At 43.1% G+C, this 26436-nt stretch overlaps 1 protein-coding gene across 1 annotated transcript in view; it reads right to left on the reverse strand.

Moving 5' to 3' along the window:
• Positions 1-26436, reverse strand: part of TARBP1 (tRNA guanosine 2 -O-methyltransferase TARBP1) — a 99810-nt gene that overhangs the window by 10882 nt on the left and 62492 nt on the right. The window contains exons 20-27 of the mRNA XM_075924760.1: positions 22541-22661; positions 17954-18064; positions 16575-16724; positions 12829-12915; positions 10613-10809; positions 7775-7856; positions 5811-5982; positions 5341-5532 (exon numbers count right to left, since the gene is read on the reverse strand). Coding sequence (XP_075780875.1) covers positions 5341-5532; positions 5811-5982; positions 7775-7856; positions 10613-10809; positions 12829-12915; positions 16575-16724; positions 17954-18064; positions 22541-22661 — 1112 coding nt within the window. The remainder of the gene's footprint in view (positions 1-5340; positions 5533-5810; positions 5983-7774; positions 7857-10612; positions 10810-12828; positions 12916-16574; positions 16725-17953; positions 18065-22540; positions 22662-26436) is intronic.

A 26436-nucleotide genomic window follows, 5' to 3' on the forward strand; every position in this document is an offset into this window, starting at 1 on the left:
GAGAAAAGAACGGTTACTTACCTGTAACTGTTGTTCTTCGAGATGTGTTGCTCATGTCCATTCGAAGTAGGTGTGCGCGCTGCGCGCACCACGTCTTCCGGAGCGTTTTCCCTAGCGGTACCCGTAGCGCCGGCGGGGCGCCCCGTGGAGTGGCGCCGCCATGGCGGGGCATAAGTACCCCTGCCGGCGCTGCCCCACCTCAGTTCCTTCTTGCCGGATATTCCAACAAAGGGGAAGTAGGGTGGGAGTCAAATGGACATGAGCAACACATCTCGAAGAACAACAGTTACAGGTAAGTAACCGTTCTTTTCTTCTTCGACTGGTTGCTCATGTCCATTTGAAGTAGGTGACTACCAAGCTAACCCCAAGGAGGAGGGGTCGGAACAGTCATAGCACCAGAGTCATAAAGGAAGGTGAACAATAAACAGATTTATTTGAACAAATAAACAGTGACAAGTCACCAACCCAGAACAAGACACCAGATCTATATATTTACATATTTACATCACAGATTCAAGGACTGCAGAGCCCATCCTTGCATCCTCCCTGGCCTGTTGAGGTAGCGCATAATGTGTTGCAAACGTGTGGAGGGAAGACCAGGTGGCTGCCCTGCAAATTTCTGTGATAGGTACTTGGGCACCAAAGGCTACCGAGGACGCCTGCGCCCGGTAGAGTGTGCCTTCACTCTGGGTGGGGTTTTACCAGCCAGTTGATAACACTCTGCTATACACTGCACCACCCATCTTGATAACCTTTGCGTAGAAATAGGTGAACCTTTTCCCTTATCCCCAAATGCAACAAACAATTGTTGGGATTTACGGAAGGGCTTGGTTCGGTCAATATAAAAAGCCAGCACTCGCTTGGCATCCAATCCAGGGAGTGTAGAACACGCTCCTTAGGGGATGCGTGAGGTTTAGGGAAGAACACCGGTAAATAAATCTCCTGAGATAGGTGAAAAGGAGAAACCACCTTCGGGAGGAAGGTTGGATGAGGCCGTAGCTTTACGTTATCATGTGAAAAAACAAGGTAGGGCGGCTCTATAGTCAGCGCCCTTAACTCTGATACTCTTCTAGCAGATGTAGTGGCTACTATGAAAGCAACCTTCAATGAAAGGTGCTTCAGTGAGCATGTAGCCAAAGGCTCGAAAGGAGGGGACATAAGCCTGGGAAGGACCAGGTTAAGGTTCCAGTGAGGGTATGGGGTCCTCACCGAGGGGTACAATTTCTCCAAACCAGTAAGAAACCTTTTAACCACCTGGTTAGAAAAAAGAGAGGCTCCTGCCGTACCCACATGGAAGGCGGAGAGAGATGCCACATGGACTTTAATAGAAGAAAAGGACAGGCCAGAAGAACGGAGTTGAAAGAGATAGTTGAGAATAGCTGGAATAGGGGCCGAGGACGGTTGTACTCCTCTCCGGGACACCCAAGACGAGAAGCGCCGCCACTTGGCAGCGTACGACCGTCTAGTAGAGGGCTTCCTGCTGCTAAGGAGCACCATCTGTACCTGTCGGGAACATTCCCTTTCTGGTTGGTTCAACCACGGATAAACCAGGCCGTTAGGTGAAGAGACCGGAGATCCGGGTGAACCATTACCCCCCCGTCCCAAGGTTGGGTTAGCAGATCCCGAACTGGAGGGAGTGCTATAGGGTCTTGGGTCAGCATGTCCACCAGGATGGGGAACCAGAACTGTCTTGGGCCACCTGGGGGCTAGGAGGATGATCGAGGACCTGAAAGTTCTCGCTCTGGTCAAAACCCTGGAAACTAGTGGAAATGGGGGAAAAGCATAGAGAATGCCCTTTGGCCACACAGTCGTCAGGGCATCCCCCAGGGAATATTCCCCCAGCCCCAGCAGGGAACAGTAGTTCCTTCACTTCGCATTGCGTGCCGAGGCAAACAGGTTTAGGCGGGGATAGCCCCACCTGCGGAAAACCTGGCTGAGGACAGAGTCCTTGAGCGACCACTTGTGGGCTCCAAAGGATCTGCTCAGTGTGTCTGCAAGTAGGTTTTTGCACCCGGGGAGGTACTCCACCTGAGGCGTGATATTGTGCATGACACACAGATGCCATAGATGCAGGGCCTCCTTGCATAGGGGTGGCGAACGTGCTCCACCCTGCTTGTTGAGGTAGAAAACTGCTACAGTGTTGTCCATACGTACCAGGATGGAGCGGTGGGAGAGCCTCGGCAGGAATGCTTCGCAGGCCATCCTCACCGTCCGCAGTTCCCGGACGTTGATGTGCAGGGACCGTTCGGAAAGGGACCAGAGACCCTGAGTTCTGTGGCACCCGAGGTGTGCACCCCATCCCAGGTCGGACGCATCGGTGACCAGCATCAGCGAGGGGGGAGGGGCGTTGAAGGGAACCCCGCTGCGCACCACGGATTCCTGGGTCCACCAGAGTAGGGAGTCCAGAATGTCCGGGGGCACTGATACTATGGAGTCCCATAGACCCTTGGACTGGCAGAAGGCCTTCGCCAACCATGCCTGCAGAAGTCTCATCCTCATCCTGGCATGTCGCACCATGTAAGTGCATGCGGCCATATGGCCCAGGAGCCTGGAGCAGACCCGAGGAGTCGTGATGGGGGACCAGGTTAGTTCTGAAATCAGCTCCACTATGGAGAAGAACCTGCTGTGGGGCAGGAACGCTCTTGCCACCTTCGCATCGAGGAGGGCTCCCACAAACTCTATGCTCTGGGAGGGGGTCAGGGTTGACTTCTCGACATTTATCATGAGCCCTAACCTTAGGAAGAGAGCTCTTATGAGTGATACGTGAGCTTCTACCTGCTCGTACGAGCCACCTCGGATTAACCAATCGTAGAGGTACGGGAACACGTGTACCCCTCAATTGCGCAGAAAGGCGGAACCACAGCCATACATTTTGTGAATACCCTTGGTGCAGTATATAACCCAAAGGGGAGTACTGTAAACTGAAAATGGTAACGGCCCACCATAAACCGGAGGAACCTCCTGTGACCGGGCCTGATAGCCACATGGAAATAGGCGTCCTTTAGATCGAGAGTCGCGTACCAGTCGCCCAGTTGTAGCAGTGGGATGACCGAGGCTAAAGTCGCCATTCTGAACTTGTGTTTTACCACCGCCTTGTTTAAGTATCGAAGGTCCAGGATAGGACGGACTCCCCCTTTTGGTTTTGGGACAACAAAATAACAGGAGTAAAACCACTTGCCCCGCAGATGCAGGGGGACCCTTTCTATTGCTCCTTTTTCGAGGAGTACCCCCACTTCCTGAAACAGGATGTGTTCATGAGGGGTGTCCCTTATTAGGGACAGGGTAGGGGGTTTTGAAGGCAGTGGGCCCAGGAACGGGATAAAATAGCCCGAATGTACAATGTTCAGGACCCAGGCATCTGATGTTATTCGGGCCCATGCCTGGGCAAAACGGGAAAGCCGGGCCCCAAACGGGGGGCCAGGGTGGCAGACTGGTATGGGACTCTCGAACGCCATGTCAAAATTGAGGCTTGCCCTGATTGGAAGGGCCGTGGGGACCTGCCCGCTGGGAATCTGACCTGGGGCGACGATGTCGACCCCTAGGTCCTTGAGGGTGCGCAGCCCACGGGGGACCTGGGGCTGCGCTCTACCCTGCTGCCTAAACGGCAGTTGTCGCCGCTGCATGGCACCATTTGTGGCACCGGGGTGCCTAGGCCCGGTTCCGGCTGCGTCGCCAGTAACTGCAGCACCGAGGTGCTCAGGCTCGGTGTCGGTTGCGATGCCTGGAGTAGTGGCACCGGGGTGCCTAGGCCCGGTGCCGGGTGCGCCGCGTGCAGCTGCGGCACCGGGATGCCCAGGCCCGGTGCCAGTTGCGCCGACTGCAGCTGCGGCACCGGGGTGCCCAGTCCTGGTGCCAGTTGCGCCGACTGAAGCTGCGGCACCAGGGTGCTCAGGCCCAATGTCGATTGCGTGGCCAGCAGGTATGGCACCGAGGCGCTCAGACTCGATGCCGACTGAGTCGTGCCCGACTGGAACAGTACTGGGGTGCCCAGGCCCGGTACCGGGGTAGACCACTGGGTCGATGCCGGTGCCAATGACGGCACGGAGACGGACGCCGACTCCTGGGATGCCACATGGCCATGGGAGTATGGCACCAGTACGGCCAAGCGGCGCTCTGGCAACTTGGAGAGCAACGACCTGCCATGGCTCGAAGCTCCCTGGGAATGACGACTCGGTGTCGTGAAGGGTGCTGTAGTAGTAGCGGGAGCCGACCCCACCGGGGTTGGTCCCGACGCATAAGCCACTGTAACATGCCGACCCTGGCCATGCCAGGGCGACGGCGGTGCCCTCCGAGCTTCCACCGTGGGCGACCTCGACCCGTCCGAGTCAACCGACGATGGCGGGGAGGTCGTAAGGCTTATTAGGTCCTGCGCCGCTTCAAAGGTGTCCGGCGTAGACGGGCGATGAGAGGGTAGGCGGCCAGGGCTCGCTAGACCCCCTCGGTGCCGACGGTGCACCGAAGGGGAAACGCGTACGGTGAACTGTCAGTGCGGTGTTCAGCCGACGTCGGCTTCTTGGACGGAGACCTGCCCCGGGACTTCTTCACCCTCTTAGATGGTGGAGAGTGAGACCGGTGCCGGGATCTTGACGTCGATGCCCGAGGCCGGTGCGCTGTGCACCACAGGCTGGTCCGGCGGTGCCGGTTGAAGCGCCGTCTCCATGTGGAGAAGCTTCAAGCGGGAAACTCTTTCTTTCCTCGTACGAGGCTTGAAAGACTTGCAGATTTTGCAGGCAATTGCCAAATGAGCCTCACCCAGACACTTAAGACAGCTGTCGTGTGGGTCGCCCCTGGGCATAAACTTCCCGCAGTCAGCGCACGTTTTGAAGCCTTGCGGCCCTGGCATTCCTTATCTCCAAAGGGGGAAGGAATAAAAAACAAAAAACCTAACTATCTAACTACACAACTATTTACAATGTGAGAAACGGGAACCATTAACTATCTAAGCCTAACAGCTATAGAGAGAAAGATGCTCCAACGACCGACACAGCGGTAAGAAGGAACTGAGGTGGGGCAGCGCCGGCAGGGGTACTTATGCCCCGACATGGCAGCGCCACTCCAGGGGGCGCCCCGCCAGCGCTACAGGTACCGCTAGGGAAAACGCTCCGGAAGACGTGGTGCACACGGCGCGCACACCTACTTCGAATGGACATGAGCAACCATTCAAAGAAGAACCAACCTTTAAGATAATTAAACGATACAAATGTAAAATAAGTGTAATTGATTACTGAAATCAAAATTTCCTGCTTACTGATTTAAATCATGACTAAAAAAAATCTTTTAAAATCACAAAATCAATCTATCCTAATCAAATAAAGAATTAAAATATGCATTCAACCTTACCTCCTAAATTGGTGGGTTTATCGATAAGCGAGGCTACGACAATCAATCTACTGTTTGATTTACCAAGTTTAGCTGCACGGTCCTGAAATACCAGATCCAAGTCTAAATCAGCACTGCTGTCTTTCCAAGGGATGATCTTTTTCTGAACATCTGTCCATTCTGATTGGTTATCCATTGCAACTAAACCTGAACCTAAAAAGAAATGTTAGGGTTAGTTATTTAGATGTGGAAAATGTTGTCATGATAATGAAACTGTTTGGGAAGCACTGTTTTATAGTGCACCAAAGTGGTACCTTCTGAAACTATTAGGGTCACAGCATAATATATACAAGTTGATGATAGTATAACAGTGCAGTATGACTACAGAAGAGCACTTATGTTTAGCAGAGCAAATACTGATAAAATATATTGCTACTACCAAACCCAAATAATTAAGCTTGGATCAAAATACATATTACTTTATATTTTACCCATATCTTGCTGAGACCAGTCACTTGATTTTAGATTAAGAAGTTCAGTTCGAGAATGGAACCAGTGAAATGCTGCAGGCAAAGAAATGTCAGTGTATCTGGTAAATTTACAGAGTGGGATCCATTCATCTTCAATGAGTTCTGAAAGGCGTGGAAGGGTGTAAAATATTGTCTGCAATGTAACAGAGAACTTTAAGGATAATCTCAGAAAAAAATAAATTTTAAAGAGGTAACTAAACTAACTTCAGCATATTATAATATATATCTATCTATTGTAAGATATAACTTACTGATTAATACATCTCTGAATATGCATCACTTGATGCAATACAATAACATGGACATTTTCAAATTTTAAAAATAAAACCCATAAAGCTCTACCAAAGCAATAATCTAAGAAAAGAAAGGCTTTACAGATATCATACTGGAAAATGCCCCAAATGTACAACTTTTCTATGTTAAAAATTATTTGTTGAAGGGCCTAGAAGCAGCAAATGAACTCAGACACTCATTGGAAGCTTATACCTCACAGCACTGATTTCTGAACAGCAATCATGTTTAATTAATCACCATTATTTCAAAAAATGTAAAAGAAGTAAAGTGCTAAAAATAAGACAACTAGTCTAAATACAAAACATGAGGTGGAAAGCGGAGGAGAAATCAAGGGAAAAAATAGAAAGTCACAAATTAGAAATCCCAACTTTTTTTTCAATTTCAATAGTAAGTTCTACTTAATCAGTGGAATGGTGTGCCCCACTTCCCTCTACGTTGGTACAATCACTAAAAACTTCACATTACGTTGGAACTAAAAATGGCGTATGTCTGAAGAAACATCCCTTGTTTGGAGAAATTTGTGAAAATCTAGTTTACAGGAAAACTAAGTTGGTGATCTTAGCTGAATCTTCCTGAAAGAAAAAATGAACACACACTATATTGGACTTGTTCATTTAATGACTTCCTGTTTGTGTTTTATAGAACAAGCGATTGCAATCCTAGCTAGAGTGATTTATAGAAATTTACTGGGACACGACAAAAAGTATTAAGATTGTTAGAAAACTAATTGATCACCAATATTATGGAGGGATTGACTACATAAACTATTTTATCAGCTGAGATGCTCAAGTATAGAAGACACTCCAAATTCATATTCTTACACAATACATCTGAAAAACAGGGATCTTCTCCTCAATTTACAGCAGAACAAATAAAGCAAATTTCAAATTCTAACAAGATGTGCTGTTTTTGTCAAGATAGTTGTGCCTTTTTCCTCATTCTTGCCTCTCTTCTACTTTAGCCACCATAGTCTAGTTTTTCATCTTCAGCTTTATTTTGCAATTCTTTCTCTTCCTCTCTTGTTAACCACTCACTCACCTTCCAATTTTTCTGAGCCCTGTGATGAAGCTGAGCTAAATGAGTAATTGATGTGTCTAACTTCAATGCATAACTGATAGAAAGTAAAGCACTTTAGCTAAGCCACTTCAAAAGCCATTTGTCAGCACATCACCAAACAAGTGCAAGAGTGATGTGAATGAAAATTATGAAGCTGGGTCACAAAAAAGGTGGTGGGACTCTGTCATATCTCTCTCTCATTGGCTGCAATCAAGTTACTGCAAACAATTGAAAGAGCAACGAATACAAGTATAACTATAAGGAGTTCACTTGTCTGCTTCCTCCAGATTAGCCAATAACATTTTATAATCCATTCTAAGGTTTTCTTTTTAATTAATTTTCTAGCCATGACTGCTATAAAAATAATTTAAAAAATAACTTGAATATCTTTATTTTCAAAATAAAATATCTTTATTTTAGTCTAAGATGCATCATCATTTTATGAAGTCATTTTTCTTGACATCCAAAAATCAGTTACAACTACCCATCATGCAGCAGAACAATGTCCAAATTACAAATACAGCAGCAACACAGTGAAAAATCATTGACTGTTATATACAGTATTTTGTACTTGCCTCTAGACTATAATCCTTCAGGGGGTGAAATGTTGCAAAAAAGAAATGATCTTGGATTCGTTGCCAATTCTTTCTAGCATTCCTATGCATTGCAAAAATATAGTAAGATGTACAGAAACTGTAAATATTGGACTTACTACAGTCTGACAATAAAAAAGTCCTATCTAAATGAATAAATTACATATTCTGTTAATGGGAAAAGCTACTTTAAATACATATTTACCACTAAAAATTCATAATTATGAATATAATGAATTGGAAATAAATTCATTTTGTGTTTCCAGGAAAGAACATATCCCCGTGAATTATGGTAACTAAGATAGGGAAAGATATGTAGGCCTCTCAGGCTATGTCTAGACTACAATATTTTAATCAGAAAAAGGTACTCAAATTGCACTCCACAATTTGCATATCTTTTTCTGATAGTTTTGTCGGAAGAGGCTTTTCCGAAATTTGGCCTGTCTACACTGGGCCAAATTTCAGAAAAACCTCCTCTTTTGGAAGAGCCCTTCTTCCTTGTGGAAGGAGGAAGACGGGGCTTCCAAAAGAGCACGTCTGCTCTTCTGCAAAAAAAGCGGAAGAACAGACGTGTTCCCTGGATGTGGTGGAGTCTTTCTGCGATACTTCCAGTATTCCAGAAAAACCCGTAGTCAAGATGTAGCCTCAGAAAAGGGCAACAAAAGTTCTCTCGGGAACTCAGAATAAGAGGATTTGTAAATGGTGACAATACAGATGAAAGAAAGATAAACTAAATTGGTTAAGATTCCAAAACAGTAATAGGAGGCATGTTCATGTCAACCTAATTACAAATAAGTACACTGCAAAAATAGCCGATAATCAATTTCTTTATTATTTCAACCTTCTCTTTCTCTTGCCATATTTAGTGAAATTACAAGCACCTGAAATAGTGCAAGGAGCCACATTCAACATTTTATTTCTTTCGGTTTCAGTGATACCGAATATTTGCAGGAGAAACCTAATTTCTCAAGTCTTGGCAGATAAAAAGATCCACGTTTGCGCACATATAATTAGAGGTGGAGTAGAGAGATAAATGAATAGATTGTTAGCAGTTTATTATTAACATGCCATCCTTTTCATTTTAGGTTTTGTGATAGGATCCTACACCCAGCAAGGACTTCGTGGTGCTCACTAAATGTTATACTTTGAACATGAAACTCCCATATAAACAATCCTTTACATACAGGAGAACCTGGATTTTATGAGCACCAATCTTACATATGGCCATTTATACGAAATATTGGGAAAAGATCACAAAATGAGAGAGATATTCCAGTACCTTCAATTCACTTAGCATAATTTTGCAGTGGTATAATTGAAGGATATACAGTGCACCATCCTGCAACTTATATACCATACCTACTGTAATTTTGAGATGTTCAATGTTAGGAACTTGTTAATTTAAAAAACTCATCAATTACAATTAATTCAAAAAATATGGCTTCAACTGTAAGGGTACATCTAGACTACATGCTTCTTTTGAAAGAATCTTTCGGAAAAGCTTCTTTTGAAAGAGATCGTCTAGACAGCCACAACTTTTTCGAAAAAGTGATAAAAAAAGGCAATCTGAATGCTCTCTTTCGAAAAAGCCCTGTTAGTGGTCAAGAACACCTTTTTTCGAAAGAGCTCTTTCGAAAAAAGGCATTCTTCCTCAAAATGAGGTTTACCCCTGTCCAAAAAAACCCGCCAAGTTCTTTTGATTTAATTTCGAAAGAACGCAGCGGCAGTCTAGACGCAGGTGACGTTTTTTTGAAAAAAGGCCACTTTTTTGGAAAAAACCCTGTAGCCTAGACATAGCCTAATTCTAAACACAGGGGCATATAACTACTGGCATTCCTTTATAGATAGCCAAGAAGTACAAATCTTCTGGAAAACAATCTGTTAGATTAAACATTTAAATATCAGTACTTTGTAAACATGTTATATTGACAAACTAGCCTAATTTGCAATGCAAGGAAAACAAATACAAATTTACTGTATATATTAGATAATAAGCTTTGTTTGTTTTTCAGTCTGGGAGTCAAGATAAGAAAATTCAGGACAAACACTATAAAAAGCTATGAGCCCTGTTCCTCAAGCTTCTGAGCCAGGGGTGGGGAACCTTTTTTGAGTCAGGGGCCACTGATCCACAGAAAAATCAGTCGGGGGCTGCACACACAAGAGAAGCAAAACAAAACAAAACAAAACAAAAAACTCAAAACCAAATAACCAACCAAATGCCTCACTGACTGAAGAGACAGAGACACTCCCATTAACCTCACACCAGAGCCTGGGGGGCCCAGCCTAGTAGATTTTTTTGTGCACCAGTCCTGTGGGGAGGAGCAGTGCCAGCACAGACTCCCCAAGTCTGGGGGGTGCCCTGAGCCTTGGGGGCCAAATCCAGGCAAGCCAGACTCTGCATCCAGCCCGCCGGGCCTGAGGTTCCCCACCCTTGTTCTAAGCTCATCTCCATTACGCCGCAGATAGTCTGAATAACAGTCTGCTCACATTCTCAACCAAGCACGATATTTGTCAACTGAATGCAGAACTTTCTACTAAGGATTCATATTAAATGAAACCTTTTAATTCTGAAACACAGAGAATGATAAATGTTTTCTATAGTTTCATTTTATCTGCTTATTACATGTATTTAAAATCCCTTTTCTAAGTATTCTACTTAAATTAGGTGAAACATCAAAATCACAAAGATTATCAAGTACTACTTGACATGATTAAACAAGTGATTTAAGAAAGTCCTCGGACATTACAAATGATACATCTCTGAAATCCAAAAAAGATAGATGGAAGAGCTGGATTCTAAATCAGAAATATTTTACTTACCCTGCACAATGCATGTTTTCTACTTGATGAAGACTTGATTCAATAACTGGTGTCAAAACTTCAAATTCTTCCACACACAATGCTTTGCACATGCCCCAGATTTTTTTGAGAGCTACTAATGCATAAAGACGAACACTGAAATTGTGGTTGAAACACCACTGCAGAACAACAAGAAGAGCTTTCTTCAGAACTGGTTTCTAGAGAAGGAAAAATATTCTTTACAATTTTGACTCATCATAGCATTTTATTCCTGCAGAGCACAGAAAATAGTTTGGGATGGTAAGATAAGATCTTTAGCTCATGTTTTGTTACGATGGTCAGCACTGAAATACTTAACACTGTTTCATTTAACTTGCAATCTTTAGGTTTCAATTTAATAATCCATTTCACCTAAATGGAACAGTTCACATCTCTCAGAACCACAAGCTTGTCTCTACAGAAATGAATAACTCCATGGCTACGTCTACACTGGCACCCTTTTCTGGAAATGCTTAAAACGGAACAGTTTTCCATTATAAGTATTTCCGGAAAAAGCGCGTCTACATTGGCAGGATGCTTTTCTGGAAAAGCACTTTTTCCGAAAAAGCGTCCGTACCAATGTAGACGCGCTTTTCCGCAAAAAAGCCCCGATCGTCATTTTTGCGATCGGGGCTTTTTGGCGGAAAAGAAATCTGTGCTGTCTACACTGGCCCTTTTCCGGAACAGTTTTCCGGAAAAGGACTTTTGCCCGAACGGGAGCAGCATAGTTTTTCCGGAAAAGCACTGATGATTTTACAGTAGATCGTCAGTGCTTTTCCGGAAATTCAAGGGGCCAGTGTAGACAGCTGGCAAGTTATTCCGGAAAAGAGGCTGATTTTCCGGAATAAGTGGCCAGTGTAGACACAGCCCAGGTGTGGATACTTTTATTCCAGAATGAGTAGCTTGCTTCTGATTAGCTTAATTGGCTTTAAAAAACAAACAAATACAGATCTTATCTATATATGTTTAAACTCCCATCGACTTTCAGTTGTAAACACACCAAAATATTACTTACTATTTGTTTTATCAGATACCCAGTAGCCCCTGTCCTGGGCCAGGGGCCCTTTGTGCTAAATGCTACAAAAACACAGAACAAAAATGTTTCCAGCCCAAAAGAATGTGCAACCTAAGTATAAGTCAACAGATGGGTACATTCAGCTAGACAGGGAGAAACAGGAAACCATGAGAACATTGGTCAGCATTAAGGATGTTAAAATGCGGTTAACTGACTAGTCGATAGGCACTTCTGCATTCCTCCTTTGAAATGTACAAGAGCCCCTGCTCAAAGGAGGAATGCAGAACTCTACGTACAGCCTGGGGCCAGCGGGAAGTCCTGATGATTCCGGACTGTACGCTGCGCGCCTGCTTTGAAATGCACAAGAGTCCCCGGGGGGAGGTGCGCTCTTGTGCATTTCAAAGCCATGGAGACTGGGGTCAGCGGGGGAGTCCTCAGGTGACTCCGGGCTCCATGGCTGCCCCTTTGAATCGCACAGAGGTGGCATTTTAAAGGGGCAGCCCGCTGCACAGCTGATCCACGGCCACCTTGGAGTTTCAAAGTGGCAGCACCGCTGTGTAACAGCAGCTACCACTTTGAAGTACACTCCCCTCCTCCCCCGCTGCCTCTAATATAGAGGCAGCAAGGGGGGGGGGATATCGACCACTTTGAAGTACCCCTTCCTCCCCACCCCCCCCGCTGCCTCTATCGAAAGAGGCAGCAAAGGGGGGGGATATCGACTAGTCAAAAGACTAGCAAATGCTTATTCTATAGTCGACTAATCTTTAACATTCTTAGCATACGAGGCTGTGATCTCTGCGCACTATAGGCCCAACAATCTAATATTTCTTATAGGCATTACAGCAAAGGAGAGTTTAGAAGGAAGACAATGAGGTCACCTTCTTCTGTTAAAAAAAAAGACATATTTACTCTGTGAAAGCTGTCAGACAAACAGACTAACATGGCTATCCCTCTGAAAAAGATTTCAGAAGTCAATTCAACTAATGGCATATTAACAATTTCAAAGAACACAGGAAAAGCTAACACCTGCCAAATTAAGAGAGAGAGACTAAATTATTAGGGAAACAAACATTTCCTCAAGATTATAAGAAACTATTACAAACAATTTTTTAAAATCACCATGTAATGCAATTGAGAGCATTCCTTTAAATGTTTGTCCTGGTTTTCAGTAATTTGAACTTACCTGCTCAGAGACGTTTTCAAGAATAATATCAAAGTGAGACAACACAGATAAAAATGTACAGATGCTGGTTTTAAGCTTGTCTTCACCCTGATGTGTAGAGAATGCAACAAATGTAAAAATGTTGTATTTAATTTTTTTTTTAACTTCACAAAGTGTTCTATAAACTCTAATTATACCTTCAGTCTTTGTAGCCATAATGAGCATGATTAAAGATGCGGGAAAAACATGTTTTATATCAACACTTGTTTATTAAAAAAATCAAGTATATTTTATACAATAATATGATTTTAGTTATATACATTTTAACCAATATTAACTATATGATAATATATATGAAATAAAAGAAATCACAACAAATTTTCAAAGAGAAAAGAGGGAAGAGGGGGGAAAAAGAGAAAAGAGGGGGAAAAGAGAAGAAAAAGAAAAGAAAAAAGACTGACTGGAACTCAACTAGCGAGGAGACTGTTCTGTTACTTTCAGTGTAATAGGGTTGAAGCACATTGATGAAACAACTTAGGAAAGCTCGTCCTACTGTTACTTTTGCTGTACCTGTTCTGTGGAAAAATAAGGAAGATTTGGTTTCCCATGTGCCCATTCCAGTATCTTTTAAATTCTGTTAATTTTTTAAAATTGACCTTAAATTGAAAAACGACCTAAAAATAATGCTCCCAAAGTCCATTTGGTCAAATTGAGAATCTGGGAAAAGGACATCATCATATTTCACAAATATAAATTATATGCCATGCTAATAATTCAGAGTTTAAGGCAAGAAAAGACCACTATAGACAGGGGTTCTCAACCTTTTTCTTTCTGATGCCCCCTGAAACATGCTATAAAAATTGCATGTCTCAGCTGTGCCAGAACTGTTTTTCTACTAGAGTGGCACTGGGTGATAGCAAGCAAAGAAATTGCCTGTGGCGCCACAAAACAACAAAGCTAAGTTGCTCAGGCTTCAACTTCAGCCCTGGGTGGTACGGCTTGGGGCCTTGGGCTGCAGTCACATGTGGCAGAGCTTGGCTTTCTGTTTGGCAGATCCCCTGAAACCTGCTCACTCCCAACCCCAAACACCTGGTTGAGAAACATTGCACTAGATCACCTAGCCTGACCTCCTATGCATCACAATTCCCTACATTTCATCCAACTGCCATCTTGAGTCCAATAACTAATTTTTGAGTAAAGCTTAATTTGTATTTTGCTAAAGACATCCAGTCTGGATTTGAAGACTTTAAGAGAAGGAGAACTCATTACTCTATTTGGTAATTTGTTCCAAAGGTTAATCACCCTCACTGTTTCAAATTAAAATTGGGGAAACGTTTTTAATGTGTCTGGCTTTGGCTTCCAGCCAATAACTCTTGTTATGCCTTTCTCTGTGACTTTAAAGAGCCTCATAGTACTTCATATTTTCTCTTGTGAAGATATTTATGCACAGTAATCAAGTAACCTCTTGATCACCTTTCTGATAAATTAAACAGATTAAGCTCTTGAAGTTTCTTACTGCAAAGCATTTTCTGAAGCCCTCAATTTCTGTGGATCTTCTCTTCACCTTCTCCATTTTTCAATACTCTTTTTAAAATTTGGACACCAGTACTGGTATTACTAGTACAGGCAGTCCCCGGGTTACGTACAAGATAGGGACTATAGGTTTGTTCTTAAGTTGAATCTGTATGTAAGTCGGAACTGGCGTCCAGATTCAGCCGCTGCTGAAACTGACCAGCAGCTGACTACAGGAAGCCCGAGGCAGAGTTGCTCTGCCCCGAGCTTCCTGGAATCAGCCTCTGATCAGTTTCATCAGGCTGAATCTGGACGCCAGTTCCGACTTACATACAGATTCAACTTAAGAACCCCAGGCGTCCCCAAGTCAGCTGCTGCTGAAACTGATCAGCGGCTGATTCCAGGAAGCCCGGGGCAGAGCAACTCTGCCTCGGGCTTCCTGTAGTCAGCGCTGGTCAGTTTCAGCAGAGGCTAACTTGGGGACGCCTGGGGCAGAGCAGCTGGGGTGCTGCTAGGTTGCTCCAGTAGCGCCGCTCCTCGGCGGTACTGGACCAACCCAGCAGCACTCCAGCTGCTCTGCCCCAGGCGTCCTGATTCAGCCGCTGCTGAAACTGACCAGCAGCGGCTGAATCAGGACGCCTGGGGCAGAGCAGCTGGGGTGCTGCCGGATTGGTCCAGTAGCGCCTAGAGCGGCGCTGCGGGACCAACCGGCAGTGCCCCAGCTGCTCTACCACAGGCATCCGGAGAAAAGCCTGGTCTGCTGAGGGGGGAGAGGGGTGTACTAGCTGCCCCCCGCGCCCCAGCAGACCAGGGAGACGCGGGCGGCGGACCGAGACGCACCGCGGTCCCGCCGCCCGGGTCCTCCGCAGCTTTGCTCCGCATCTCCCTGGTCTGCTGGAGACCAGCAGACCAGGGAGTCATGGAGCAAAGCCGCGGAGCACGCGGGCAGCAGACAGCCCAGACGCGCCGCAGCTGTCCCGCTGCCGGCATCCTCAGAGGCTTTGCTCCCCGTCTCCCTCGTCTGCTGGTCTCCAGCAGACCAGGGAGACGCGGAGCAAACCCCGTTCGTAACTGCGGATCCGACATAAGTCGGATCCGCGTAACTCGGGGACTGCCTGTACTGTGTGCTTAAGTAAAATCACCTGCCTATTCCTACTTCCTGGGTATTCACCCATGGATCTCATCAGCCCTTTCTGTCACAATACATAAGGAGCCCATGCTGAGTTGTGTGTCCACTATGACCCCTAAAAATCCTTTTCAGAGCCACTGTTTTCCAGAATATAGTCCCCCCCATTCAGTAGATATGGCCTGAATGCTTTGTTTCTAGATGCTTAACTTTTCATTTCGAGTATTAAAACATATTTCATTTGAGCAAGCCATTTTACCAAGCAATCCAAATCACTCTGCATAACTGCCTTTTCGTTACAACTGTGCCAATCTTGGTATTGTCTGCACATTTTATCAGTAATGATTTTATATGCATTTTCAAAGTACTGATGAAAATGCTGAATTGTGTCAGACTTGCAAAACCTCACTAGAAGCATCCCCATTCAATGTAGTTTCCCCAAAAACAACTATTTTTGAGGTCTGTTAGTGAGCCAGTTTTTACCATTTAATGTGTGCTTTTTATATAATACTGTTTTTTAATTAATGTCATGCAGCACTAAGTCAAATGTTTTAGAAAAGCCTTTTATATACACACAGTTAGAGCTATCAGCCAAGTTTAGAATTTCGAAGAGTGACATCAGGTTTGTTTGACAAAATCTGTTTCCCACAGAACCATTATGATAACTGGCAGTAGTTACAGACCTAGTCTTTAATTCTTTGTAAATTAAATCCTGTATGAACTTTTCCATTACTTGCCTGGAATTGGTGTCAACTAACCAACCTGGTTAGGTTGTCCCACTTTCCGTTTTTTTTTATAATGGCACAAAATTAACACTCTTACAGTTTTCTAGACCTTCTCCAGCACTTCACAGTGTATTACAAGTTAATATGAGCAGTTCACAGATCTCCTTTAGTAACCTCTTCTATTATTTTTGGATGTAAGTTATCGGGGCCTTCTAATTTTAAAACGTTTATCACTAATATATGTTATCTATCATCCCCTTCAGCAACAAATAGACTAGAAAGTACATTTTCATCCCATAGGATACAAGTACATCATCCTACTTCTTCCCACATACAAAACAGAAATGTTTTGAACACTTCTACCAGCAAGATTAAAATAAATATTTGTCAAAATTCTTACTTACATAGCAGAAACAATTCCAGAATTTTCCAAGAAACTGGGGATATCTATGTAGAATCAAGATGATAATCCATTCTATTAAGTATTTTATGGATGCTTGATTGTTACCAAATCCAGTCTGAAAAATCTTGTCAAGAGTCCCAGCCAAAAAATTCTGAGCAAAATAAAATTTACCCCCTACTGATTAGGCATCATAAAGTTTCAATAGAAAAAAAAACTTTACTTTAATTTGTTCCTGTAATAATATTTGAAACACTTTAAAACAATCAGAGCAACAATATTGAATAGATACATTTTATATCTATATGCTACATGTTCACCAACATGGGAAAAAATTTATTCTTCATGGGGGATGCGGAGATATCTGGGGCCAAAAAGAAGCATGCTACAGAACTGCTGCTTTAGCCTCCTGCTGCCCTAACCAGCCAAATATGTTAACCTCAACACACAGCAGAAGGTGGTCCTTTATTTTTCAGTGAGGGGGTGGAAAGAAGTGCTGTGTGTTTTTCATTAAAACTGTTAATTAACAATACATCTTACTTTCAAAACCACTGTTTTATATAAACCAACTCATATGAAGTGGGAATAAAGAGAGTATCTTTTGAACTTTTATATTATTAAAAATTATACTGCTGTGCCAAAATATAGGTCATCACTCTACCTGTTCTAGAGATTGAATATAGCACTGGTACAATTCTTTCAATGGCTTCTTTCAATTCTTTCTATGTCAGGCACTGTGTTTTAAGTGCATTATGACAGTCTATCCAAAAATGCAAAATATTCCATTAGAAGAAAAATAAATGAAATTCAAACAAATTAAGAAAAGTAAATCCTAAACATTCTGAATATTTTAAATAGTAATATTTTTATTAAATGAAAAATAGAATCAGCAATTCGTCTAGGATATTTGAAGGCACAAATCACTACAAAATGTAAGTGTTGGCTATACAGAACTTAAGGACTAAATTTTGCAAATGGATCCCACCTGTTCACATCCCTGTGCCTCTACAGAAGTCTACTGGAATCAGCCAGACTTCCTGGAGGCACAGGAGAACACCCATGTGGAGCCATTTACAGGATCCAGTATTAAGACTGCACATACAGATAACTGAATTAGTCAGCTTTCATGTAAATAACATTAACAGTCTAATCTGTTATAATCTGTTATAATGTACATTTTATCTTTTTAGAAAATCTTACATGAGAGTTCATGTGTCAGGAATGAGGTTTACATTACACTGCACTTCCAGATGCTAACTGCAAACATAGATCAAATATTTATGAAATTTCCTACCCCCTTTAATATTCAATTTTGCTTAATAAAATTCCTGTTACACAAATATATCCTGTAAAATAGAAGCAATTATGTAATAAAGGTAATACCTGATCAAGTTTTGGAAAAATAACTAACAGTGTTTGCCATAACCGATTTTTAATTCTGTGTTGTAAAGAGTTCACATAATAGCGTGTTCTAGATTTGGAAACCAGTTCATCCTGAAAAGAAATTCAGAGTACATGTAACAAGTCCTTTAAACTTTTAAAATTTATTAAATGGAAACCCTAGGTGTAAGTAGTCTCTTCAATAGCTCTTTCAGTATTATTCTGAACTAAGCAAATTGCAGTGTCTTAATGTATTGGTATTTTAGAATTACATTTTGAAATCCGCACAAAAAGTATCTGAAGTTAGTGAGGATAGTTAGCAAAATTAAAGGCCCATCCTTATCTTAATGTACAAGCATACAAATCTTAGGTGTTGAGATTTCATTTGAAAGAATGTATCCAAAAGATTTTCCAAAAGCAGCATCTACATGAAACAAGAAATTTACAGAAAATGCAGCATAAACAGAAACACTGATACCAGTTTTCAAACTAAATTGCCTAAATTAGGGCTCTCAAATTGACATTTAGTTGTACAAAATACGTATTAAAGCTCCTACTTTCAAAAATGAACATCCAAATGAAGAAATATCTGCTCTGAGTAGTCCAAATTGAATTTGGGATTAGCATTTTGATACTACTATAAATGCTGCAATCATTCAGTTCTGGAGTTTGGCTCAGTTTTTAACTGCCATTCTAGTAAAAAAAAACATATACATTGGAGCTCAGAAACAAAAAAAAATTGTATGGAGAGGAAATAGGTCAAATAAATCAAGTATTAAGCAGCTGTTAATACAACACACTAATTTAACTTTAGATCAGACATGTATTTCCCTATATAGTCTCCTTTTTATTTATCAAAATATCTGAAAGTGATATGAGTTCATGTTATGCTGTTAGCATGGGACTTGAACCTCCAGAATGCTACACACCTTAACTTTTGTGTGTGAGTGTGTAGCATTCTGGAAGTTCAAGTCACATGCTAACAGCATAATATGAACTCATAATTTATTTAGGGTTTTGCTTGTTCACTCTTTGTGTAGTTCTTTTTTAGATTTAAACAATAAAGAATGTCCATATGAAATCTCTAGGTTCCCAAGCCCTTCATTACAATCATAAGAGAATCGTAATATATGCCCATAGGGCATGCCTACACAGCGAAGAAAAACCTGTGGCTAGTCTGTGCCAGTTAATCTGAGTTTGTAGAGCTCAGGCTGCAGCACTGTTTAAAGGCTCAGACTGGAGTCTGAGCTATGGGACCTTCCTTATCTGCAGCGTCCTAGAATCCAGGCTTCGATCTTAAGCCTGTCCGCCTACACAGCAATGAAATAGCTCTGCAGCCTGAGCCCCACAAGCTCATCAAATCAGCATGCATGGGCCAGCCTCAGGTATTTAGATGCTGTGTAGACATACCATTGGTGGGTCACTGGCAGTAGAGATTGAACCTTTGACACCTGTGGATCTAAAAACACAAGGAGCCTGAACTGAACTGAAGACACTGTCTGAACTGAAAGACTCATCTTTATTTGCTCAAAGGCCGTAGCCAATTCATAAACCTCTATGTGGTACTGTCTCCAGAAGAGGACAGAGAGGCACACTATGGCTACGTCTAGATTGCAAGCCTCTTTCTGAAAGAGGCTTTTTTCAAAAAAGAGCGTCTAGACTACAACCAGTACTTTCAAAAAAGCAAGCCACTTTTTCAAAAGATAGTAGCCAGGCAGTCTAGATCAGTGGTCACCAGCCATTTGATGTCGCTGGGCGCCAGGGGGCATGGCCGTTCGCCTGCCGGGCACCAGAGGGCGGAGACACTCGCGCACCAGGGGGCGGGGCTGCGCATATGCTACGCCCCCATGAGCCACATGCCTGGGGCCGGGGCCCCCCATAGCCGCGCCCAGGGCCGGCAGCCCCCCCTCCCCCAAAGCCACGTGCCCGGACACTTTGCCGGGTGCCCGGTGCCGGTGCCCCCACCACTCCATAGCCGTGCACCTGGGGCCGGCGCTCCCCATGAGCCATGCACCCGGAGTGTGGGCGGCCACTTCACCGCACTCCCGGGGCCGGGGCTCACCGTGCGCCATGCGCCCGAGGCCGGCTCCGGCACCTCTATCATATCCCCCCTTAGTCTCCTCTTTTCCAAGCTGAAAAGTCCTAGTCTTTAATCTCTCCTCATATGGGACCCATTTCAAACCCTTAATCATTTTAGTTGCCCTTCTCTGAACCTTTTCTAATGCCAGGATATCTTTTTTGAGATGAGACCACCATATCTGTACGCAGTGGTCTTATTGCCCTTATATATTCTCCGTCTTATTCTCTATCCCTTTTTTAATAATTCCTAACATCCTGTTTGCTTTTTTGACTGCTGCTGCACACTTTGTGGACTTCTTCAGAGAACTATCTATGATGACTCCAAGATCTCTTTCTTGATTAGTTGTAGCTAAATTAGCCCCCATCATATTGTATATATATTTGGGATTATTTTTTCCAATGTGCATTACTTTACATTTATCCACATGAAATTTCATTTGCCACTTTGTTGCCCAATCACTTAGTTTTGAGAGATCTTTTTGAAGTTTTTCACAGTCTGCTTTGGTCTTAACTACCTTGAGCAGTTAGTATCATCTGCAAACTTTTCCACCTCATTGTTTACCCCTTTCTCCAGATCATTTATGAATAAGTTGAATAGGATTGGTCCTAGGACTGACCCTTGGGGAACACCACAATTACCCCTCTCCATTCTGAAAATTTACCATTTATTCCTACCCTTTGTTTCCTGTCTTTTAACCAGTTCTCAGTCCATGAAAGGATCTTTCCTCTTATTCCATGACAACTTACTTTACGTAAGAGCCTTTGGTGAGGAACCCTATCAAAGGCTTTGTACACTGTATCTACTGGATCCCCCTTGTCCACATGTTTGTTGATCCCTTCAAAGAACTCTAATAGATTAGTAAGACATGATTTCCCTTTACAGAAACCATGTTGACTTTTGCCCAACAAATTATGTTCTTCTATATATCTGACAATTTTATTCTTTACTATTGCTTCAACTAATTTGCTCGCTGCTGCCGTTAGACTTACCGGTCTGTAATTGCCGGGATCGTCTCTAGAGCCCTTTTTAAATATTGGCATTACATTAGCTATCTTCCAGTCACTGGGTACAGAAGCTGATTTAAAGGATAGATTACAAACCATAGTTAATAGTTCTGCAATTTCACATTTGAGTTCTTTCAGAACTCTTGGGTGAATGCCATCTGATCCTGGTGACTTGTTACTGTTAAGTTTATAATTGAATTCCAAAACCTCCTCTAATAATACTTCAATCTGTGACACGTCCTCTGATTTGTCACCTATAAAGGACGGGTCAGGTTTGGGAATCTCCCTAACATCCTCAGCCATGAAGACAGAAGCAAAGAATTCATTTAGTTTCTCCACAATGACTTTATTGTCTTTAAGTGCTCCTTTTGTATCTCGATCATCCAGGGTCCTCACTGGTTGTTTAACAGGCTTCCTGCTTCTGATGTACTTAAAAAACATTGTATTATTATCTTTGAATTTTTGGCTAGCTGTTCTTCAAACTCCTTTTTGGTTTTTCTTATTACATTTTTACACTTAGTTTGGCAGCGTTTATTATGCTCCTTTCTATTTACCTCACTAGGATTTGACTTCCACTTTTTAAAGGATGACCTTTTTCTCTCTCTCACTACTTCTTTTACATGGCTGTTAAGCCACGGTGGTTCTTTTTTAGTAGTTCTTTTTTACTATGTTTTTTAATTTGGGGTATACATTTAAGTTGGGCCTCTTATGGTGTCTTTGAAAAGTGTCCACGCAGCTTGCAGGGATTTTACTTTAGTTGCTGTACCTTTTAATTTCTGTTTAACTAACCTCCTCGTTTTTTCATAGTTCCCCTTTTTGAAATTAAATGTCACAGTGTTGGGCTGCTGAGGAATTGCGGGAGTACATGGAAGCCCTGGGCCAAGGTCCTACAGTAGACATAAGAAAGGATTGCTGTAGGAGCTTACATGCACCCATGGGGCAGGTAATCCTCTCATTGTAGCTATGTCAGCTTTGCAATACTTTTTGTCAGCACTGGGGATAGAGTAACTACAGGGTTGCTGAAGATCATCCAAAAACTTTATTTCTATACACCAAACCACTTAGAAATACTTACAAATAGCCTACAGTTTATTGAACAAGAAAAGATGTTAGACAATACAGTAGAAAGCAATGGGAAAACAGCATTTTCAATTCCACCAACCCAAATACAAATTCTCAAGACAATGATGCTTATGTTTTGAATATGTGGAATGAAAAACCCGCCCAGCATAAATGGAGCAACAAACCTAAGTTAAGCCACTCTTACTTCCTCAGTTCTGGCTGAATAAATGCTAATCTCATGATCATGCAATAATATAGCCAGGAATATTCAAATCACATTGATAGGTCTTTTGGTGGCAAAAAAAGATATATTATTTATTGAAGTCAAAGCTAGATATGCTTATTTTGACCATTCTATAATACCCTTTTGACTTGTGAGTACCATATATTTCAGCTAATTAGTATTATACCAACAGTATGTATTAAATAAACATAGACATTTACTTTATCAAGTAGTTTGGTGACAAGGTCTTCCATAAACATCTTGTGCAATGTATTTGATCCATCCAACAAGCATAGAAATTTGATGGCACAAACTCGCACATAATGATCATCTCTATTTGTACTGTAAAACATTTTATTAATAAAAAATGAGAATCAACTAATTCAGTTATTAAGCAAGTGGAACCTTAAATTACAAAAAGTCACATGTATTTGTTGTCTAAAATATTCATTTGATATTTTCATTTTATTAAATACAAATATGAAGACCAAAGAAAGCTAGATGCTTGGGGATATTCAGAGGACATTCCTAAAGGTTAATAAATTTTGCATAAATACTTGGTATTACATCAAAGGAATATAAATGTTATCACCTTATATAGCAAATGAAAATTCCAAAATATATTCCAAACAGTCTTTTAGCTTTTCCATGTTTCAAATGAAACACTCATCAAATGTGGTAAAGAGATTTCTTCATCCATCTATCAAGGGGGACCGGTTACTCGTACAGTGCTGAAGTTGTATGTAGTGAAATTATGGGAATTACCCACACAGACAACCACAGTTTAACCTGTAAATGACTAGTCGACTGCCCGATAAGCCTAGACTTATCAGGTAGTCGAGTCACTACTCGACTAGTTGCTTCCCCCACCTTGCATCCTCTGATACAGAGGCAGCAAGGGGGAAGCAGGAGCCGGCTTAAAAGTTGGTTCCCCCAGTACCATCTCTGCGAGGGGCAGGAGAGGCAGACACACAGTAGGGGAAACGGTGTGAGCCAGGACGGAGCAGCCTTGGCTTGCAGTGGGTCCCAGATGCTGCAGCTCTGCTTTTTAAATGTAGTAAGAGCCACCAGGCTCTTTTAAGTTTTTAATATGAGTAATGAGGAGCTTAGTGTCAGTGTGAGGATGACTAATGGGAATGAGGATATGGAAGCATAAATTACCCATTCAGGGTGGAAGCAAATAAACAATTTAATGGAACAAAATCAGGGAGGAAGGGAGCTAGATAATCTCCATCCAAGAATACTAAAGGAAATGGCATATGAAAGTGCAAGCCTACTGGGCTTTTTTTTTTCCCTGTTTGAGTGAGCCTTTAGAGAGGGAGTTCTTCAGGTAGAGGAGAAGCTGATACAGGAGTCTTGAGGAAAGTGGGTGTTGTGTTTGGGGCTTTCTTGCTGTGTGCTGAGCTTGTGTTTGTGAGTGAGGGTTGGTGTGTGTTCTTTTTTGTTTTTTGTTTATTTATTTATTTATTTATTTTCCCCTATGTTTATGAGTGAGGCTTTTTTTTTCCCCACCTCCCCCTCCCCATGATGGAGTTTGTGCTGTGATTGGCAGGTGGAAACTGTTGGCTTCTAATTAAAGTTTGAATTCTAGAAGCCTCGGTAGGGGGAGGGGCTTTATAAGGCAGTGGTCAAGCGACCAAGGAGCTTGTGAACAGGTGAGTGCTAACAGGGAGTTTTGAGAGGGAGTTTGGAAGGGGAGAGGGAAGGGTGGGAAGTTCTCTTGCCTTTCTTTTTAAATCCCTTTTCCAGGACAGCAGCAATGGTTGGTGATGGGTCTGCTGTTGTTACCTGCACAGCGTGTGCCATGTTTGTCTTCCTCCCGGAAGAAAGAACGGATTTCATCTGCACCAAGTGCAAGCTGGTCGACATTGTGGAAGAAAAAATTAGAGAACTGGAGGCCCAAGTGTCGACCCTACGCTTGATCAGAGAGGATGAAGACTTCCTCGATAGAAGGCAGCATTTAATCCTTCAAGCACGGCAGGCAGAAGAGCCAGAGGGCAGTACGTGACCAAGAAGAGAACTGGCAGCATGTAACTTCTAGAAGGGGAAAAAGGCTAGCACGGGAATCCCCCGATGCTATAGAGGTAAGCAATCGCTTTCAAGCTCTCTCCACAGGCTCTGCAGTGCTGAAAGGAAGATATCACAGCAGATGTCTGAGTGACTCGTTTGCCAACGTGGTACCTTGTGGGAACATACACTGATGCCAGGCATTGTTGCAGGCACCGAAAATGCAGCCTTGCATAATGGACCACATATGGTTGTGGCTGCCACGTGGTCTATGAGCTGTATGCACGACAGGACAGATACGGCAGGGCTTAAGATAAGTATTCCAATCAGATCTTGTAAGGCCTGGTACCGCTGTATAGGTAAGTGAGCTCTCACCATCATGGAGTCCAAATGTGCTCCTATGAATTCTAGGTTTTGAGTTGGCTCTAGTGTTGATTTCTAGGTCTGATTATAAATGACCAGAGACACGAACATCTCTCTCGCCATCACAACCATGTGGGAAGCTTCGTCTTTGGTTGGACCCTTCAAAAGGCAGTCGTGATAGGGAAAAATCTCTATGCCTTGTCAGCAGAGGTGCGCAGCTACCACTGTGAACTTTTTGAAGACGACTCTGGATGCTGAGGAGACTCCAAAGGGTAGAAGCTTGATATTGGAAGTGGTCTTCCCTGACCACGCAGCGAAGAAACCTTCTGTGGGTAGGGTGGATCATTACATGAAAGTATGCGTCCTGAAAATCAAGGGCCGCAAACAAATACCTGTGGTCTAGTGCTGGAATTATGGTCATGAGAGTCACCATTTTGAAAAGCTGCTTTCGCAGGTAACGATTGAGTTTTCGAAGATCGAGTACAGGTCTCCAACCTCCCATTTTCTTCTGGGTGAGGAAGTAACTGGAATAGAGGCCTTTACCTCTGAACTTGCATGGCACCCTTTCCACTGCTCCAATGGTAAGGAGGCGGTGGACTTCTTGTTGTAACTGGTGCTCATGAGAAGGGTCCCTGAAGAGGGACGGGGACGGTGGGGAGGTTGGGGCTATTGATGCAAATGTAATGGCATAGTTCTGACAGGTTCTCTCAAGAACCCAACAGTAGGTGGTGATGCTGGCCCAATGTTGGTAAAAAGGTTTGAGCCGGTGATGGAAAATGGCAACTGCAAGATTGGGTTGGTTTGTGGTGCATGGGGTTTGCAAGCCCTCGACCAGGTTGTCAAACGTTTTTCTTGTTAGCAGGCTGAGTGGAGGGGTGGTTGTTTTGGGTGTGCCTCTTTTGGGACCTTGTCTCATTTGCTGGTGCTGGTCAAACAAACGTTGATGGTAGCTTGGCTTCAAGAAGTCATAACATCTTTAGAAGGGCATGTATTTCTTGCGGCGGAATGGGGGTGTGTACATCCCCAGGGTTCGGAGACTGGTCATTGAGTTTTAGCTCAAGTGGAGAACCTCATCTGTCTTTTTAGCAAACAGCTTTTGTTTGTTGAATAGGAGGTCTTCCACCTTAGTCTAAACTCCCATGGAACTCCAGCATTTTGAAGCCAGGAGGACCTCTTCATAACTATAGCGATGGCTGTGGAACAAACCCCCGTGTCCGCCACATCCAAAGTAATTTGCAGCCCAGTTCTGGCAGAGGCGTACTCCCTCCTGGACAATGGATTTTAAAATGGGCCTTTTTGCATCAAGTAGATGTTCCATCAATGCTGTGAGTTTAGTGTAGTTGTTGAAATCATGATTCAACAGCAGTGCTAGAGTTGGCAATGCGTAACAGAAGTGTCGAGGAAGAAGATATCTTCCTGACAAAAAGGTCAATCCGCTTACTATCTTTCTCCACTGCAACATTCTTATATTGTGGAGTTTTTTACCTCTGCTGGGCTGCATCCACGACCAGGGAATTTGGTTCTGAGTGAGAGAACAAAAACTCTGAACCCTTGGTCAGTACAAAATATTTTTTGTTGGCGCTCTTGTTTGTAGGGGGTACAGAGGCCGGGTTCTGCCATATTTTCTCAGCAGACTCCATAATTGCTTCATCGATCGGCAGCTCTATTTTTGCATGCTGGGGTGGTTGTAAATTCTTAAGGAGACGGTATTGTTTCTCCTGGACTTCTGTTAACTGGACCTCCTGCC

Source organism: Pelodiscus sinensis, chromosome 3 (assembly GCF_049634645.1).
Source record: "Pelodiscus sinensis isolate JC-2024 chromosome 3, ASM4963464v1, whole genome shotgun sequence".
NCBI classification, from domain to species: Eukaryota; Metazoa; Chordata; order Testudines; family Trionychidae; genus Pelodiscus; species Pelodiscus sinensis.